Here is a 20598-nt window from a genome sequence, read left to right as displayed (position 1 = left end):
TTTTTGTCTACCTTCTTTTTTAAATAGTGGCGTTATATTTTCAGTTCTCGGCTGCACTTTGTGTATTCAGCTTGATTTGCTACCTTATTATTATAATTATTGACATTTATCATAAGCCTTTTTTTCTGTTTCATTTTATTATCAATTCCTTTAGTCATCCAGGGAGCTCTAGGACTAGCAAAGGATCTCTTTCCCTCTCATAGGAATGTATTTGAACTATCTTCGTCTTGGCAGCCTCCCATTGCTCATCTACTGTTCGGTCTGCCAATCTTAGTTTCCAATCCACCTGGGCCAGATCCCTTTTCAACTCACTGAAATTTGCCCCCTTCCAGTTGAGTATCTTCAACTTTGATTGTTATTGTCCTTTTCCACAATGTCGAGACTGGGCAGCTGTTGAATGGAGTGGCTTAGGAGTGATTGGGCTCCTATTATTACCAAACTATATAAATTTGTTGAATTTGAAACTAATTGTAAGCTTGCAGATGGCACCAAAATAGAGAGGTCAGCCGGAAGACGGGATGCAGTTGATGATTTGTACTGAGATTTAGATCAGTTATGCAATTGGCCAGACCAGTGGTAAATGGAAACTAATATTACGAGAGAAAAATTACTCCACAATGTGTGAAAAAATGTGCAACGTGTATACAATGAATTGAATAATTGGCATTGATGCCTTCCATAATCATATAGCCAGCTGGTTCACATGAACAATGGTCACTGTCTTCTTGTTTCTTGCTATTCATGTGGAGCATGATTACTAATATTCAAAATATGGGAAAAGCAGACTTTAAAAGAATATAATGTAAAACAATAGACTTCACCTGCAAACCCACTTGAACAGAAGTTGGACCTCATTGCGCTAAACGGCGTTAAACAGCAGAGTGAGGCACAATTTCGGGTACAACTTTCCTGCACCCCAAGGACGCCTAAAGACGTCCGAACTGAAATTGCATTGGATCATTTTTCAGGCATCACTGACATCCACCTAAAACAGACGTTAGCTCCCTTGCATATGCAAATAAAGGGTGCAACGCATGTTTTAGATCCCCTCACAGAAATTTTAGAAGTGATGAGCGGGGAAGATGTTAGGCCTGCCTTGGTCAGACTTCTTCAACAGTCGCTGCAGCCTAAGCAGCGACCGACAACAAAAGATTTTTATAATATAAAATTATTTTTAAAACCTTCCTGTTTAGCCAGAGGAATGTCCCTCTGACTCAATGCTTTATGCGATTTGTTGCTTTCTCCAACCCTGTTCCTGAGAATGACTTTCGGGCTGCTACTGGCGAGGTCAGCGACAAACAACAGCATCTTCAAATCTGTAAGCTGCCAGTGGAGGCAACACAGGTGGCGGCAGCTCACACAATAAAATGTTAATAAGGCCTGAGGCCCACTTTAAGCCCCTCCTTGTGCCTCCCAGTTTGGGCATTCGTTGCCTGTGGGACCAGACGAATTTGCACCCCAAAATTTCAATCCTATAATAAAGATATGGCAGATTCTTGATTACAAGTTTTCATATGCACCATTCTAATAGTTTCTCCTTTTTACAAGCACACTAAGCTTATTGTTCTCAATGTAACTTTGTTTTTCTGTGCATCATTGTTCCTAGCATGATTATTTCATCATCTAAAAAACATAAGTTAACAAAGAAACATTTTTCAGAATTGCACATTTATTTCTATGGACAGCACTACATTTGTAAAACTATGTTACAGCGAAATACACATTTTGTGGATTTCTTCTTTGGACCATCTCAGATTGTCATCTACTCTTCGGCAGCCTAATGGGTAAAAAGAAAATGCAAATGGGTAAATAATGAAAAGACTGCTTTTAAAATATTATTCATATTCTGATTAACAATGGAAATCTTTACCAATAATTTTACTTATTGTCAGTGTTTCTTGAGCTGTATTATTGATGCAATTTTAAAATCAGTTGCATGTACTGTACCTTGACATTTATGTCACGGCTTTTAGTTCTAAGTTTGTTGACTTGAGACTCTGCAATGTCAGCGCGTTCCTCAGCTTCCTCCAGTTCATGCTGGACCTTCCTGAACTTGGACAGGTGAATATTGGCCTGCTCCTCCTAAAGGGAATACAGTAAAAGAAATTATCAGATTGCAGGCAAGCACATTTACCATAGGAGAATGTAAACTGTTACTAGGATAGTAAAAGTACGTATTGTTCACAAAGATTTTGGGACCAAAATTGAAATTTTTTTCAGGCCTGTTGCTGCCCTTCTGCCCAGGGGCAGGAGACGGTTGCGACCCATCTGCAATTGCCGCCGGCACCGTGTTTCCCGCCCTGCCCAGCATGCCGACCACTTACTGCCCGGCGCCAACCACTTTTGCACCCCATTGGGGAAATTATCCCGCAGGACCGCAATCAGGACGGCCAGTGCTCCCGACAGCTTCACGGGCTTGAAGATGCCGGTGGCTGGGCGCTGCGGAAGCCCTTAAAGCGGAGGGTGCACTGCTGCCATATTGTTTTAATTGTCAGACCGGTGGGCGCGATGGAGGCCTCACTAGGCCTTGTAGCCCCCCCCACCCTTTAAGTAAAATAAGAGCGACGCAGAGGAACACCCAGCTCAAGCCGCAATCCCTCCCCACTACCGTCTCCAAAAGCACCTGAAAACGCTGGGAGGCATTTTTGGATTTAAAGAGCCCAATTTCCTGCCCCTCCCCCCCCCCACCCCCTTCCCCCACCACCTCCCACCAGGCGGTAATAATTCAGATCATTCAAATTATCTGCCCGAAACGGAGCGGAGGGCAATTCCTCCCCACCGCCCCACCCCAATATTTGACATTAACCAAAAGCCATTGAGTTTGGAAGATTGACTAACAGTTGTAATACTGTGATCCACACATATTGAGGTTTATAGTCCAACTATGAAACAGCTTTTTATTGTTTGTGAGAAAAGATTGCATAGTGGACTAGTTTAGCACATTGTTCTTTTGTGTCTGGGACTTGAGTTCGAATCAAGCCTAGATTGGATGAAGGCCTCTGTTCACTGATAGGCATTGTGTGGTGCAGTGTGTTTAAATATTATCCTTTATATTTGGGACTTCAGTTTGCATGCAGTTGCAGAAGGAGAGCATATTCACTTTCTGAGCTGCCAGAACTATGCCCCTTATTAGCATATACAAAGGACCTAATACCTGTTTTTGGGACCAACATTTTTCAGGCATCCTTTGTCCCTAAAAAATGGGCTATACTGCACCCGCTGTATGATGTGTAATTTCTACTCCAAAGTGTACACGGCATCTATTTTACCCCTGGATGACTACAGGCTAGATGGAAGACCACATACATTCCTTAATGAAATGAGAAAGGAAATAGGTGAGACTTCATAAATATCTTCACAAGTTCCATAATACCTAAATTTGGACTTTGGATGAGACAAAATAAAATTCGGCTATTCAAAGAAGGAGTGAGACATGAATCTGGAAATTATAATCTAACATCAGTACTGGGAAAACTGCTTGAGGACATCACACAGGATGCTCTCAGTGCTACGCAGAACAACAAGAAGTACTCAGACGCCACCCGTTGCTAGAATTCTTTGGAAATGTAGTGGATAATGTCAACCCAGTGGATATACTTTATTTTGATTTTCAGAAAAGATTTTAGGAACCATATGTGAGTCTTTCAAAACAGCCAATTCCCATGAAAAATGACATTCACAAGGTAGACTGAAAATTTCCTTGGTAGTAGAAAATGGAAGATGAAAAGAAATGGAAGAGCTATGTTACTTTTGATTGGAGTTCTGAACGCCATATTCGATGGTCTTTCCTGGTCACAATTGTCTTAAATAATGTTAATAAGCTTTGTAATCAGATGACAAATATAAGGGAAATTAAAAGCATTCACAAAGATCTAGACCAATTAGTTCCTCAGTTACTTACAGTCTCCTCAGATTGTCTCTTGTAGGCCTTAACCTTCATCTGCAGCTTGTCAACTAAGTCCTGCAGTCTCAGAACATTTTTTCTGTCTTCTTCTGACTAAACAATGGAAAAGAGGCAACATTTATATTAATATTTTGTAAAAATGATTACTATGGTGTGCCACTCCAGGTAATGAGCTTATGAACTGTACAATACCTGGTAGGACAGTTCCTTGACTCTTCTTTCATATTTGCGAACACCTTTGACGGCATCAGCACCTCGTTTCTGCTCAGCTTCCAGTTCATTTTCCAGCTCACGCACCTAAACCAGTCACCAATTGGTGTTAATTGTTTTACATCCACACAAGTTTCATGTTGCCTTTTAAATTATTATGTTCCTTATTTTGTTGCTAAATCCTCAACATATTCACAAGCTTCAGCATGCAGCATATAATAACACAATCTTGATGCTTACCCTAGACTCCAGTTTCTGGAGCTGTTTCTTTCCTCCTTTCATTGCCAGTTGCTCAGCCTCATCCAGACGATGCTGCAGGTCCTTCACTGTCTGCTCGAGGTTCTTTTTCATTCGTTCAAGATGAGCACTGGTATCCTGTTCCTTCTTCAGCTCTTCAGCCATCATGGCAGCCTTATAACGGTGAGGTAATTGGGCAAATCATTATTCAAGCTCAAACTTGAAATAATATCAACAATCAGTATTTGTAATGATATGAATAAATAGTTAAAATAATTTCTGACTTACATCTGTGATAGCCTTCTTTGCTTTATCTTCAGCATTTCTTGATTCCTGAATTGTTTCTTCCATTTCAGATTGGAGATGATTCAAATCAGAATCCAGCTTCTTCTTCGTGTTAATGAGACTTGTGTTCTGCAGGAATCAATTTGAAAGAAGTTGTTTTGTAGAATGTGTACACTGCAACAAAAAAAACTACAGCCGCGATATTAACCCCACGGCCACATGGGGGTGCCCAATTTAACATTTACTGTTGCTGCTTGGGTTTCCCAGAGGTCGTGAAAGGGGGGCAGGAGCTGCTGGCTCCACAAGTGTCTTTTTTGGCACTCCTTGTGAGCCAGAGTGTGCAGGAGTGCTTCCCCCCCCATCTCTCACAGAAGCCTTTGGCCACCCCCAGCAGCGAACATCGGCCTCCCCGAACCCACTCACCCCGGCTCCCATTGCCAGCCTCTCCCCAGCCCTGATGATCGGTGGCCTCTGCCCCCTAGCCATACTGTCAACTTCTCACTGGCCCGGATTGCGACCACTTGCCTTTCCCAATCAGGGGCCTCTCCGCCCTCCTGATCACGGACCATTACCCCTCCAGGTCACAAGCCGCTCGTTCCTGGTCACGTGCCTCTACCCACCATTGCCGGGGACTTCTCCAAGGGTCCTGCCACGGGCGATCCCTCCCACCAGCCGGCCAAGCTATACAATTTTGCTGGCTGCTAGGCAGGAAATGGAGTGAAGGTGTGTTAATGAGATTCTGCCGTTAAATTCGGCAGGACCTCCATGTCCCCAACTTTGGGGTTCTTTGGTTGTTTTCGGCCTTACCCACATCTTCTCAGCCTTCCTGTAAATATAGCCAGCGTGTCTATTTGGTCCAACTTGAAATTGGCATGTGGACAAACCTGAGAGTGCAGCAGCTGTACCCTCTCTGTGACATCAACAAGCTCTTGTTCAGCAATTTTGCGAGCTCTATCTGTCTGTTCCAGTGCTGCTCTCATTTCTTCAATCTCAGCCTGTTGCAGACCACTTCTGCGCTCAACCATGGCCAATTGCTCCTTCAAGTCTTCCTGGCTCCTGCTAGCATCATCCAGCTGTAACTGTGTATCCTATTTAGAATGTAGAAATATTTTGTAAGGAGTTATTTTAGTAAACTTGAATAGCCATATCATATTAGCCTATATTAGAATAATAAACATTTTAGTGAAATCTTAAGTTGATTCAAACATCTAAAACTGCTGACCAATTATAATTCCTGCACTTTTCTATTAAGATAGGTCACAAGAAAATGCCATTACATTTACATAATTAACAAATGATACACAATATTTAGAGCTCGTTTAAAATTATCTGTAAATGAGAAATAAATGCACTATTATACAGACCTTTAATTGTCCCTGCAGATTCCTGAGATGTTTCTGAGCTTCTGAAGCCTGACGATTAGCATGTCCCAACTGAATCTCCATTTCATTTAGATCGCTCTCCATTTTCTTTTTGATTCTTAAAGCATCATTTCTGCTCCTGACTTCAGACTCCAAGGCACTTTGCATTGTATCTACAACTCTCTGGTGGTTCCTCTTCAGCTGATCAATTTCCTCATCTTTCTCAGCAATTTTCCTGTCAACTTCAGATTTTACTTGGTTCAGTTCTAGCTGAATACGGAGGATCTTGCTCTCCTCATGTTCCAGAGAGGCCTAAATAGGGCATCAAACATGGAATTATGTTTTTTTCTGCTGTGCTCTTCTTCTACTTCCAGCCTTTGCTAATTTTTTGAACAACAGCTTCACACTTCGGCCAGTTTCTCCAGCCAACCCCTTTAAGAAGCTTCAGTGAATGAAATGCTGCAGCAGTTGATTTCCCTTCCACTCAGAGCACACTCGCAGTGAGGAGTGATATAAATCTTGGGAAGTCACCTTGAATATATAATTAACCCCATCCCAGGAAAATGGAAAAGATTCACAGTGGTGATGGACCAGGAGACAGAAATACCACCTCGCCCCAATTCTTGTGGGATCCCAGATGATAAGGACCATCCAGACCATCATACAGAAATATGATGTTAAAGATGAGGCCAGGAAGTTCATTTATTTTGAGGTCTTGATATAAAGTCAGTAATTGTGCAAAAATGCCAGCGTCCAATCAATACCTGGACATTCATCCCATTGTTGTTTTTACAACACTGCTGGTGCCATTTGCTTGCATAATAAGTTGTTGCACTCTAAAATGTAATTCATTGTATTAATCGTTTTGCGACATTTTTATAATGTAATAAGCTAATGTAATAATGTTTCTGAAAATATTATTAATGTAAGTAGCCAGAAAACGTTTAAAACTTCACAACCATCTATCTCTGCCACTTCAGGGCTGCATTCTAATATTGACCTCCTAATGTGAATATGGAAGAAAAAGAGTTGTAATTTTTGAGTTTTAAAACCTTATAATTTTGAATGCAAAAACAGTAATTAATTTACCTGGTTCAAAGCTATACTAACCAGTCATAAATTACAGTATATAAATTAAGTGGTTGGTCTGCTATTCCAAAGTAAAGCAAACTCTGCTGAGGAAAGATCATCCATAAATTACTTTCAGTGGATATCATTTCGACGATTTAGTGAATTTCTTTGAAATTCATGCCTTTTAGACATTTCAATCAATTTTTAACGCTGTCCATTGCACTAGACTATTGTTGCAAATGCATTACACTATTTGACAAATACTATTGATCTAAATTTAGATTTCTAATATGTACTGCTAAAATAATTATCAGTTTTACCTCTGCCTCCTCCAGAGCCGCCTGAATTTCACTCTTCTCCTGCTCAGCTGTCTTCTTTGCCTTTTCTAGTTCATGCAGGGCCTTGCTGCTTTCACCCAGCTGCTCAGTCAGATCAGAGATCTCCTCTGTTTTGTGAAAAAAATTGCAAATTATACCTATTTTAGTAGTGATGAAACTAAGATTACAAAAGAATGATTCTACTGATGAGACTGATTCCTGAAGAGTATGAAGCACAGTGGGCACAAATGGAATCTGACTATGGATTGTAACTCCAAGGTAAACACAAACCAATTTAATAATATCAACATATTTAAATATTTAAATGACAAGAAAGGGTTAAGACTTACGCTGCAGATTCTTGTTCTCTCGTTTAAGAGTTTCAAGTTGATCCAGAGACTCTTCATATGCATTCTTCATTTTGAAGATCTCGGTACTGAGACCACGGGATTCCTTCTGAGCTGCTTCCAGTTCAGTCTGGCTTTCCTCAAATTTCTGCTTCCAGTCTGCCAGAACCTTTATTGTACAATTGCAAAAGTTACAAATGAAATATGAGGATGTAGTTATACATTAATACCAACGTGAGATGATAGCTGGAGAGTATGAAGTGCAGACTTCAACTTGAAGACTGAAATTACACTTTGGGCTGCAACTCATACTCTGCCTGTCATGATAGAATGTCATGCATGCATGTTTAATTGGATGCACAAAGGTCTGCTTCCCAATGATTATATTTTGTTAGGAAAGAGCAGGGGACAGCATTTGCTTTCTTATACTAAAAAGGTTCAGTACTAAATTTTAAAGTGCCTCAGTTATCCAATGCACAGTCTGAGTATATTTTAAACTTGTTTTCACACATAGGAAGAGGAGTAGGTTATTCTGCTCTTGGAGTTTGTTTGTCATTCTATTAGATCATGGCTGTTCTGTAGCTCAACTCCATTTATCTGTCTTTCTCCATATCCCTTCATAACTTCACCCAACAGAAGGCTATCGATCTCAGTATTGAGAATTTCAATTGACCAGCATCCACAACCTTTCGGGGGAGAGAGAATTACTCTCCACTCATTGTGAAACTTAAATGTTATTAGATAGGTTCCTGCAGGGACCTAATTGGCTTTACCACATTCAAGAATTGGGTCTAATTATCCAGAGCTGAAATTACTTAATATCAAAATGAAAGTGGTATTGTAACTGTCTTTAAAATGACAGAGAAAGGGAAACATTGAGACAACATACACTTACCTTGTCAAAGTTCTTCTGTTTTTTGTCAAGAGCTGCTGCTGCTGAATTTGCCCTCTCCACATCTATCATAAGATCCTCCACTTCATTTTGCAATCTCTGTTTTGTCTTTTCCAATGAAGCACATTTAGAGTTCACAGCCTCAATGTGCTCTTCTGCATCCTGCAAACGCTGAGCAAGTTTTTTCCTGAGAAGGAGAAAACCAAAGATGTTGCACTAACGTCATCTCACTGAACATGTTGTATGAAGCAAAATTCTCATTTTATTATCACGTACTTGGCCTCCTCCAGTTCCTCTGTGCGCTGGATTGCGTCAGTTTCATATTTTGTTCTCCACTGAGCTACTTCGCTGTTGGCCTTGGACATGCCACGCTGGAGCTCAGCCTTTGCCTCCTGTTCCTCTTCATATTGCTCACGGAGCAGATCACAGTCATGGCGGGCGGATTGAAGAGCATGTGCCAAGGCACCCTTAGCCTGAAATAATTACCAAGTTGGATGATGAAATTGTTAATATTTCTATGATTATTAGTACGTTGCTGAACCGTGATACTTTGCTTATAGTTATGATAACTGGAAATAGCTCCACTTCGAAAGGTAGCATCTTAAGTTAATTACTGCACACCCATGTGACAAAATTTAATATTTTATATTTTTGCAATTTGATGAAATTAAATTGTTGCAAAAAGTAAATTCTCAAACACATGAAAATGATTTTATAAAGATTTTCTTCTAAAACTAATCAGGACGATTTACTTAAATTATTCAGTTACCTTTGTTTCTTCCTCCAGCTGTCTCTTGAGCTCCTCAAGCTGTTGAGTATATCCTTGTTTACTTCTAGTCAGCTGAGATACCAAGGCTTCCTTCTCCTCTACCTGGCGATTCAGTTCACCTGCAAATCAGAAGAAGTTGCCAGCAAAAAGTTTACAGAATAACGTAGTATTTTCTGGACATTGAACATTAAATAGTTCAGGAATTGAGCAATACCATTTTCTGTATCAAGACGTGCTTTATGAGTTGATAAATCGTTGATCAAACGTTGATGCTCATCGTGTTTGGCCTTCAGTTCGCCGACCTGGTCCTCAAAGGACCGGGATACCTTTTCAAGGTTTGCCTGAAACCAAAATGCTCAGTTCTCAAAATATGTGAAGCCAAATGGACAACAATTATTCATTAAAAATAATTATATGAAGGACTAGGTTTCAACAACATTCTGAACCGCACCTTAGCTTTAGACACAGATTCCATGTTACTGGCAACATCATCAATTTCCATCTTCAGCTCACTCTTCTCCTTCTCAAGTTTCTGTTTCACACGTTGCAGGTTATCGATTTGTTCCCCAAGTTCTGCAACGGTATCAGCCTGCTTCTTACGAAGAGCAGCAGCTGTGGCTTCATGCTGTAGGGTAGATTCTTCCAGATCGCGACGCATTTTCTGAAATTCTGCTTCACGTTTCTTGTTCATTTCAATCTGTGCTGAAGTTGCACCTCCAGCTTCTTCTAATCGCTCACTGATCTCTTCAAGTTCCCGAGCAAGATCAGCTCTCTGTTTCTCAGTCTTAGCACGAGAGGCACGCTCAGCTTCAATTTCTTCCTCAAGCTCCTCAATACGAGCCTTAAAATAAATTTGTGTTGTTTATGATCTTAAAACAAGTAACATCTGTTCATGCATGTAACATTTAGAAAGGTAGCATCGATAACTTCACTGGACCTATACATCACCTGTAATTCTTTAATCTTTTTTTGCAGTTGGGAAGCCAAAGCCTGCTCATCTTCAACTTTGCTTTGAAGCTGGCTGATTTCAAATTCCTTCCTTTAATAAGAGTGAAAAATTATGTTGAACTGCTGAAATTTCTGTATTATTCATGAACTTACACAACACATGTTTATTTTCACAGACAATCTGAGGCAATAAATTATGTGATAACTGCAGGACATTAAATAGAACCTTAATTTCTGAGTTAACACCTTACTACTCTCTACGAGAATTGTTCTTGTACTAGTTCAGTCACAAGAGTTCTACAAGATGACATGCTCAAGTTAATGAAAATCCGCTGACTGAAGAGTCAATGTCTGCTCTACCAAGGTCTGTATGCTAATCAACAGGATATGTGGATTAAAAGTTCAAGGAAAGGGATGTGAACAAAGAATAAGATGACTGACTTTTTTAGTTTCTCATCCAATTGCTGCTTATCATTCTCCAAATCCATTGTGACTTCTTGCGACAGCTTCAAGTCACCTTCAAGCTTCCTTTTGGAGCGTTCAAGATCCATGCGAAGTTTCTTCTCCTGTTCTAGAGAACCTTCAAGCTTTTAACGAAAATAAATATTTTATCACAATTTGCTTCAAACAATGACCATATTCTCAAACCCATTTGACTTAGTTGTTTTTAACAACACTTACATCATCAACTTGTTGTTCCAACTTAGTCTTTGTTTTGGTTAGAGTGTTGACTTTGTCTTCCTCGGCCTGGAGATCATCCAAAGTCTGCTGATGGGCTTCTTGAAGGGCCTTCTTTTCCTTTGTTACTTTAGCGATGCTTTCATCGAGACTAGCCATCTCTTCAGTGAGGTTTTTAACCTATGTTCACCAAAAACAAAATGTACAGACGAATGTCATGAAGTGTAATCAACAGGTATGAAAATCCTTTCATGAGTTGTATATTTATTGTACATAAAAATCACCTATTCATACCTTGTTCTCAGTGGCATGTTTTTCTTTTTCAACTTTGGCTAAAGTGAGCTCCAAGTCATCAATATCCTTCTTCAGTTCAGAACACTCATCCTCCAGTTTTCTCTTCTTAGCTGTGAGTTCAGCGTTTATCTCCTCTTCATCTTCCAATCTTTCATTAGCTTCCTTCACTTTAGCCTCCAGTTGAATTTTATTTTTAATCAGTCCCTCACATCTTTCTTCCGCATCTGCCAGAGTTTCACCTTCCTGCAAAAAATGATACAATGAATTATACCAGACTATGGTTTTTATAAGTTGTATACAGAATTTACTATATTAATACAGCAAACATTGATACCGATTGGACTTGGAGTAGGAGATCATTCTTTTCCTGTACAAAAGTCACCATTTTCTCTTCTAATTCCTTCCTTCGTGTTTCAGATTTGATAAGCGCCTCCTTAGTTTTCTCAAACTCATCTTTCATATTTGCCATTTCCTTTTCAGTTTCAGCACTCTTCAGAAGAGGTTTGATCTTGAAATATAATTGCATCCATGGCCAGTGTTTAACGTTTGTGAATGAACGGATGTTGTACTGTAGAGTGAACAGTGCTTCCCTAAAAGATGCAGTTAGACAGGGGAACACAGTTGATAACAATCCTTCTGTAGCTTTTGTGAAAGAGTAAAATGATACATTATATACAATATCTTTTGCTGGCAAATATATTTTTGGATGTTCATATGTCATGATATTTACCTCCTTTCCATCATTCTCTTAAATTCAACCCTCATTAAAAATCCACGGCAAAGAGCCTGGGTGCCGGTAACGAGTTGTGCCAACTTTTCATCTCTCATCTCTTCAAGTGTACCCAAGAGTCCAGCCTTGAAGAATACCTTAAATAAATTATAGTAAGTGTTCACATTTTATGTTCAATTCACAAAATATAATAAATTGTCAAAACATGACTCAATTTATTTTTGCATTGTTGAATTAATAGCAGAAACCTTGGCTGCGATTTTACCTACCGAGGCGGGAGCAAGGCGGTCAACATCTGTAGCTTATGCCCAGGCTACTGCCGGCTCCATCCTGCATTGTACAAGTGATTTTTACGGTGATTGGGCATGCTAAGCTTGCCCAGCGAGGTTCCCGGCCAATTAAACGGAAGCGGATCTGATGACATCATTTCATGACACGTAATTTGCCAGTTCCCTTAAAGCGACATGCCCACATTGATTTTGGCAGTTGCGCTGTCAGTGTTCTGGAGCATTGAGGTGCTGCAATCACTGCACAAAGGTGCACGGCTGCTGCGAGGCTTTCCCCGGACTTCCTCAATATGCTTATGGAGGGAGTCACAGCATGCAGGGAGATTCTCGCCCCTTCCAATGGGTGGAAGAGAACGCTCCAGGACACTAACACAGGCTGGGTGTACATTGCACAGGAGGGCACAAGCAGGGATGTCATCAGGAGGACCAGACTGCAGTGGTGCAAACCTTTCAATGATCTGATTAGGTCACGAAATATTACTGCAAAGCCACACTCAAACTCATCCTCGTATGCCACACATCACATCCCCATCCTTCTGCCTTCTTACGCCTCCACAGCCTTACTCTCACCAACTTACCTTGTACCTCCACCCATCATTCTCCCTCTCTATCTATATTATCACTTTCCCATCTCACTAGCCACCCCTCACACTCACATTCATCCTCGTCCAATCATACTAACTAACAACACACAAACATAGACACGTGGGTGTTTTATGCAATGTTCATGTAAAGTTTCTGTTAATGTGTTGTCAACCATTGAAATATTTAATTTCAACACTTTGTGTTCTTGGACAGATTTGTGTGCACCTTTGGAAGTGGCTTAGTGAGTTGCAGTGAATGGAGAAACATAAGGGTATCTCCTCCAATGGTGATGAGTGTGAAAGGAATGGCTTGGGTATTGTAGGGATGCTTTCTGGTGTTGGTGTGGGATGGTGACAACCTGGTACATCATGTGGCAGCCAGGTTGTACAGCGTCACCGGAAGTGAATCTGGCCATGGTGAGGCCATCTTTGGCATTCCGATCAACAATGTGGTCAGGTGCTGATGTCCTCTGTCATATGCAGCATCAGTTGCTTGATTGCGGAGAAGGTTGGTGTTGTTAGTTTTGGGACTGATTGTGGTGGGATTCTGAGGACCAAGGTGAGATTTTTTTTAAGGACACTGATGCTGATAGAATAGATGGCAGATGAGGTTGAGATGACAGAAGCAATCTGTCAATGATAAGAGAAGTTGTTCCAATGAGGTGACACTGGATAGAGAGTTTGCTCCAAAACACGTGCTAGCTGCATAAAGCTCAATCTGTCTTCCAAATACAGTAAGCAACAGCTTCTAACCTTGGAAAGTGAACACATATAAAATGGGAGATTATATGGATCATTTGCAGCTGTCAAGTTAGTAAATCATCCCATGGTGATACAGCACCCAACGTCCTTTACCTGACGTGATCCCCAAGCAGCATGGAGTCATTGGTGAACTATAAAAATCTAATGGTGAGCTTCCATTAGTTTTCGTCTTAACAAGCTCTTAATAACCTAAATTGCCTCCCCGCCACTTGGTGTTGGGTCTGTTCAGCACTGAGGTGGGTTGACAATGGGGTCCCGACCTGCTGTCAATCATTTCAAATTTGAAAGCTGAACCGACACCGATCCCATCCTCTCAGCGCCAGTAAAATTCCAGCCTTTGTGTGGCATTTGCACATTGTGCACTTCGGTTGTTCCACCGAGCAGTGTGTAGTGGGATATATTTAGTTCCATCATAACACAGAAGCAGTAAGGCAATTCTGATGCTTCTCAAGTTACACTTAAAACTATATTCATAGGTTCATCAGCCTATTATTTCACAGTGAGAAACTTAGGTTTTAAATATAATTACCTTAGTGTGTCCAAATTTGTACTGGGTGTGATCTACATCAATGGATCCCAATAGCTTCTCTGAAGCCTTCTTGCTATCAATGAACTGACCTTCTGGAATGGCACTTGCATTAAGAACCCTGTATCTGTTGCATTAGAGGTTTAATCAGGTTACTGTTTTTTTCTCATTAGAACAGAATATACTCAACAATTTTATAGTAGAGTTTGAGCTTCATTACCTTTGCTTGAAGTCACCATAGATGATTCTGCTTGGGAATCCCTTTCTGCAGATTCTGATACCTTCAAGCACACCATTGCACCTCAGCTGGTGTATAACAAGGTGGTTTTCCATTATACCTGTTGGATGCAACATAAACATTAAACTACAACACATCAAATGATTTTTTTCCTGTCCTTTCAAATTAAAAATAGAGGATCCATTACTGATTTTGCTTTTAATTTATTTCCTCAGAAATGTAATGTATAGAAAAGGAATCGCCCTTACCTGGTGTCTTTGTCTCGTTGGGGATTAAACAACGCACAAAATGTGGATGCGTAGTTCTCAGGTTAGCCATCAGCTTGCCTAAGTTTTCCTGTGAGGTGAACAAGAAAGTAATATAGATCCTTCCCATGGTATTTGTAACAATAATACAAGACTGATCTATTTATTAATCATATTTGGCAAACTTCTATCAATGTTTTGCTAACCCACTGATATTTATTAAACCTTAGTTCACTACAGATTGATAAATCCACATGTAAGAGAAAATCATACCCTGAACAGAGCAGACACTGTCTGGAAGGAACCACCCTTCTTTTTGCCAGCTTTCTTGCCAGAGGTTTCAGCTACAAAAAAGCAACACATTTGTTTGGTCTAAACTGATTAGGAAAGGGAAGAATACGATGTTAACAAAAAGGAATATTAATATTTGAGCGTAATGGAGTTTTACCTTCAGCACTTGCAGCATAGAGAACACCCAAAAGTTTTACTGATGATTTCTGGAACAGTCCAATTACAGTTTCATTCAAGGGGTCCTTGTTCTTATCCAGCCAGCCAGTAATGTTGTAGTCCACATTGCCAGCATAATGAGCCAGTGAGAAGTGAGCTTCAGGCTTTCCTTTGACAGGCTTCGGTTTAAGGAAGTTGTTTGACTTTCCAAGATGCTGGTCATACAGTTTATTCTTGAAAGAAACGTCTGAGGCCTTGGGGAACATGCACTCCTCTTCCAGGATTGAGAAGATACCCATGGGCTGTGGCAATGACAATGTTTATTGACATTGAGACATTGCAATTAATAAATTGATGTCGATATAAATCTATTTCAAATCTCATTAATGTCATACATGATTTGACTTACCTTTTCAATGAGTTCAATGCAGGCAGCTAGATCCATACCAAAGTCAATGAATTCCCATTCAATTCCTTCCTTCTTGTACTCTTCTTGTTCCAGAACGAACATGTGGTGGTTGAAGAACTGCTGCAGTTTCTCATTCGTGAAGTTGATACATAACTGTTCCAAGCTGTTGTACTGAAGATATAGAGCAATTTAAGGTGTTATTTAATCATTGGATTGCCTTTTTAGTGCTGTTCATTTTAAGTAATTTATTTTGTTGACATTTATGTTTCTGATTCTTACATCAAAAATTTCGAACCCAGCAATATCTAGCACACCAATGAAAAACTGTCTGGCCTGTTTTGTGTCCAATTGCTGATTGATACGGATAACCATCCACAAGAACATTTTCTCAAAAACTGATTTGGCAAGGGCACCAACTGAGTTGTAGACCTGAAAGAATACAATATACAGTTTAACCAAAAGCAGCGGCGTAAATAAAATATTTTAAAATTTACATGTGTTATTTTGCTAAAATTCTTGGAAACTGTACCTGCTGGACAGTCTGACCTTTGGTCACAAATTCATTGCCAACTTTTACTCGTGGATAGCATAAAGCCTTTAGCAAATCTGCAGAGTTGAGGCCAGTCAGGTAGGCAACCTTGTCGGCATCTAACAAAAAATATAGTGCAATTGAGTATATTTGTGAATAGCATCTACTTTTGTATTTAGAATACTGTTGTGCAATAAACTTTGAGAAGTTAGTTTTCTTTTGTTAAATTGAAATGCCTTACATATATGTTAACCTTTAGACTGATACCCATATATTTTCAATATAATATTCAGAACAATAATGCTGTACAGATGTCAGCGGGGCAAAAGCAGAGTTTTGTTTCTGTTTCAAATAGTGAAAGTTACTGCGTTACTTATTTTTTATTAGACTTTAGATAGGGTAAAATAAAAACAGGACTTGCATATAAACAATAGCTTATCATGTCCTCAGATTGTCACAAATGCTTTACAACCAAAGGGTTACTTTTGAAATGCAGCTGTTATCTTTCTAATTTTTCAGGGTAAATATGATTTTAGAAATGGTTTCAGTTAGGTACATCTTGAAAAGAATTCCTTCTGTCATTTGTCAGGGGTCAGCTAAATTATAAGCTGTCATGATTGGTCCAGATTTTCCAATAGAGTCTGGTGGTTTCTTCTTGGTGCCAAATCATGTATGCAGAAACCAATTAAATCAATGGCTGCAGACAACAGCTAAAAGTTTTCAGAGAAATACCAAGCCACCGTAGTTATCTTTCATGTAACATTATCTCTCTCTCTATAATATATGTATGCAGCTTTGAAATAACAGGGTAGTAATACCCAAGAGAAGTCTCAAGGCCTTCAGCTTGCAGAAACAGCTGATTTGCTAACAGTGCTCCGTGTGCCTGCTGGTTAAAGGGACAGTGGTCAACCAGCCAATCAACCAGCCAAGGGGGTAAGTGATTGCCTGGTTGATTGGTGAGTAGTTTTTCTTTTTTTCTTCATCCTTTTTTCTTTTTCTTATCAGTAAGAAACCTTTGGCATTGTTGCCAAATTAAGTTAATTTAAGGTTAAGTCATGGCAGGAGAGCCCAGACCCATGTCATGCTACTCCTGTGCTATTTGGGAATTCAAGTGTCCCTGACTACTAGGTGTGCAGGAAGTGTATCCAGCTGCAGCTCCCATCATCTCTCATTGCGGCACTGGAGCTGCGCATGGATTCACTCTGGAGCATCCGCGATGCTGAGGATGTCGTGAATAGCGCGTTTAGTAAGTTGGTCACATCGCAGGTAAAGGTTACAAAGGCAGATAGCGGATGGGTGACCATCAGGCAGAGCAGGAGTAGGAAGGTAGTGCAGGAGTCCCCAGCAGTCATCTCCCTCCAAAACAGAAGTACCACTTTCGATACTGTTGGGGGTGATTGCTCATCAGGGGAAGGCAGCAGCAGCCAAGTTCATGGCATCATGGGTGGCTCTGCTGCACAGGTGGGCAGGAAAATGAGTAGAAGAGCTATAGTGGTAGGGTATTCTATTTTAAGGGGAATAAATAGGCGTTTCTGCGGCCGCAATCGAAACTCCAGGACGGTATGTTGCCTCCCTGGTGCAAGGGTCAAGGATGTCTCGGAGTGGCTGCAGGGCATTCTGGAGGGGGAGGGTGAACAGCCAGTTGTCGTGGTGCATATAGGTACAAACAATATAGGTAAAAAACGGAATGAGGTCCTACAAGCTGAATTTAGGGAGCTAGGAGTTAAATTAAAAAGTAGGACCTCAAAGGTAGTAATCTCAGGATTGCTACCAGTGCCACATGCTAATCAGAGTAGACATAGCAGGATAGTTAAAATGAATACGTGTCTTGAGGAATGGGGCAAGTGGGAGGGATTCAAATTCTTGGGACATTGGAACCGATTCTGGGGGAGGTGGGATCAGTACAAACAGGACATTCTGCACCTGGGCAGGACCGAAACCAATGTCCTGGGGGATTGTTTGCTAGTGCTGTTGGGGAGGTTTAAAACTAATATAGCAGGGGGATGGGAATCTATGCAGGGAGACAGAGGGAAGTAAAATGGGGGCAGAAGCAAAAGGTAGAAAGGAGATAAGGAAAAGTGGAGGGCAGAGAAATCAAAGGCAAAAATTAAAAAGGGCCGCATTACTACATAATTCTAAAAGGACAAAGAGTGTTAAAAAAAACAAGCCTGAAGGCTCTGTGTCTCAATGCGAGAAGCATTCGTAATAAGATGGATGAATTAACTGCGCAGATAGCTGTTAACCGATACGATGTAATTGGGATTCCGAATACATGACTCCAGGATGACCAAGGCTGGGAACTCAATATATTCAATATTCAGGAAGGATAGACAGAAAGGAAGAGGAGGTGGGGTAGCGTTGCTGGTTAAAGAAAGAGGAGATTAACGCAATAGTAAGGAAGGACGTTAGCTTTGATGATGTGGAATCTGTATGAGTAGAGCTACGGAACACCAACTGGCAGAAAACGTTAGTGGGAGTTGTGTACAGACCACCAAACAGTATTGGTGAGGTTGGGGATGGCATCAAACAAGAAATTAACGATGCGTGCAATAAAGGTACAGCAGTTGTCATGGGGGACTTTAATCTACATATAGATTGGGCTAAACAAACTTGTAGCAATACAGTGGAGGAGGTTTTCCTGGAGTTTATAAGGGAAGGTTTTCTCGATCAATATGTCGAGGAACCAACTAGAGAGCTGGCCATCCTAGACTGGGTGTTGTGTAATGAGAGAGGATTAATTAGCAATCTTGTGCGAGGCCGCTTGGGGAAGAGTGACCATAATATGGTAGAATTCTTCATTAAGATGGAGAGTGACACAGCTAAGTCAGAGACTAGGGTCCTGAACTTAAAGAAAGTTAACTTCGATGGTATGAGACATGAATTGGCTAGGATAGATTGGCGAATGATAATTAAAGTATTGACGGTGGATAGGCAATGGCAGACATTTAAAGATCACATGGATGAACTTCAACAATTGTACATCCCTATCTTGCGTAAAAATAAAACCGGGAAGGTGGCTCAACCATGGCTAACAAGGGAAATTAGGGATAATGTTAAATCCAAAGAAGAGGCATATAAATTGGCCAGAAAAAGCAGCAAACCTGAGGACTGGGAGAAATTTAGAATTCATCAGAGGAGGACAAAGGGTTTAATTAACAGGGGGAAAATAGAATATGAAAGTAAGCTTGCAGGGAACATTAAAAACTGACTGCAAAAACTTCTATAGATATGTGAAGACAAACGTAAGTCCCTTGCAGTCAGAATCAGGTGAATTTATAATGACGAACAAGGAAATGGCTGACCAATTGAACAAATACTTTGATTCTGTCTTCACTAAGGAAGACACAAATAACCTTCTGGAAATACTAGAGGACCGAGGGTCTAGCGAGAAGGAGGAATTGAAGGAAATCCTTATTAGTCAGGAAATTGTGTTAGCGAAATTGATGGGATTGAAGGCCGATAAATCCCCAGGGCCTGATAGTCTGCATCCCAGAGTACTTAAGGAAGTGGCCCTAGAAATAGTGGATGCATTGGTGATCCTTTTCCAACATTCTATAGACTCTGGGTCAGTTCCTATGGATTGGAGGGTAGCTAATGTAACCCCACTTTTTAAAAAAGGAGGGAGAGAGAAAGCTGGGAATTATAGACCGGTTAGCCTGACCAGGAGTAAGGAAAATGTTGGAATCAATTATTAAAGATACAATAGCAGCGCATTTGGAAAGCAGTGACAGGATCGGTCCAAGTCAGCATGCATTTATGAAAGGGAAATCGTGCTTGACAAATCTTCTAGAATTTTTTGATGATGTAACTAGTAGAGTAGACAAGGGAGAACCAGTGGATTTGGTGTAGCTGGACTTTCAAAAGGCTTTTGACAAGGTCCCACACAAGAGATTAGTGTGCAAAATTAAAGCATGTGGTATTGGGGATAATGTGTTGATGTGGATAGAAAACTGGTTGGCAGACAGGAAGCAAAGAGTAGGAATAAATGGGTCCTTTTCAGAATAGCAGGCAGTGACTAGTGGGGTACCACAAGTTCAGTGCTGGGAGCCCAGCTTTTTACAATATACATTAATGACTTGGATGAAGGATTTGAATGTAATATCTCCAAGTTTGCAGATGACACTAAGCTGGGTGGCACTGTGAGCTGTGAGGAGGATGCTAAGAGACTGCAGGGTGACTTGGACAGGTTAGGTGAGTGGGCAAATGCATGGCAGATGCAGTATAATGTAGATAAATGTGAGGTTATCCACTTTGGTGACAAAAACAGGAAGGCAGAATATTATCTGAATGATGACAGATTAGGAAAAGGGGAGGTGCAACGAGACCTGGGTGTCATGGTACATTAGTCATTGAAAGTTGGCATGCAGGTACAGCAGGCGATGAAGAAGGCAAATGGTATGTTGAGCTTCATAGCAAGAGGATTTGAGTATAGGTGTAGGGAGGTCCTACTGCAATTGTACAGGGCCTTGGTGAGGCCACACCTTGAATATTGTGTTCAGTTTTGCTCTCCTAATCTGCTGAAGGACAT

General features: G+C 40.6%; 1 protein-coding gene across 1 annotated transcript in view; it reads right to left on the bottom strand.

Annotated features, from left to right (window-relative positions):
- Positions 1-1651: 1651 nt before the first annotated feature.
- The window catches only part of LOC139226638 (myosin-4-like), a 29503-nt gene continuing 10556 nt past the window's right edge, over positions 1652-20598 (bottom strand). The window contains exons 12-40 of the mRNA XM_070857532.1: positions 16071-16189; positions 15821-15970; positions 15542-15712; positions 15134-15434; positions 14959-15029; positions 14689-14776; positions 14423-14540; positions 14206-14329; positions 12044-12180; positions 11648-11903; positions 11314-11556; positions 11023-11199; positions 10783-10928; positions 10342-10432; positions 9845-10234; positions 9608-9734; positions 9394-9512; positions 8901-9097; positions 8628-8811; positions 7736-7901; positions 7389-7513; positions 6001-6309; positions 5521-5724; positions 4640-4765; positions 4355-4525; positions 4097-4201; positions 3902-3997; positions 1948-2082; positions 1652-1777 (exon numbers count right to left, since the gene is read on the bottom strand). Coding sequence (XP_070713633.1) covers positions 1763-1777; positions 1948-2082; positions 3902-3997; positions 4097-4201; positions 4355-4525; positions 4640-4765; positions 5521-5724; positions 6001-6309; positions 7389-7513; positions 7736-7901; positions 8628-8811; positions 8901-9097; positions 9394-9512; positions 9608-9734; positions 9845-10234; positions 10342-10432; positions 10783-10928; positions 11023-11199; positions 11314-11556; positions 11648-11903; positions 12044-12180; positions 14206-14329; positions 14423-14540; positions 14689-14776; positions 14959-15029; positions 15134-15434; positions 15542-15712; positions 15821-15970; positions 16071-16189 — 4661 coding nt within the window. The 3' untranslated portion in view covers positions 1652-1762. The remainder of the gene's footprint in view (positions 1778-1947; positions 2083-3901; positions 3998-4096; positions 4202-4354; positions 4526-4639; positions 4766-5520; positions 5725-6000; positions 6310-7388; positions 7514-7735; positions 7902-8627; positions 8812-8900; positions 9098-9393; positions 9513-9607; positions 9735-9844; positions 10235-10341; positions 10433-10782; positions 10929-11022; positions 11200-11313; positions 11557-11647; positions 11904-12043; positions 12181-14205; positions 14330-14422; positions 14541-14688; positions 14777-14958; positions 15030-15133; positions 15435-15541; positions 15713-15820; positions 15971-16070; positions 16190-20598) is intronic.

This window comes from Pristiophorus japonicus, chromosome 16 (genome assembly GCF_044704955.1).
Source record: "Pristiophorus japonicus isolate sPriJap1 chromosome 16, sPriJap1.hap1, whole genome shotgun sequence".
NCBI classification, from domain to species: domain Eukaryota; kingdom Metazoa; phylum Chordata; class Chondrichthyes; family Pristiophoridae; genus Pristiophorus; species Pristiophorus japonicus.
This window is presented reverse-complemented; position numbering and strand designations above follow the sequence as displayed.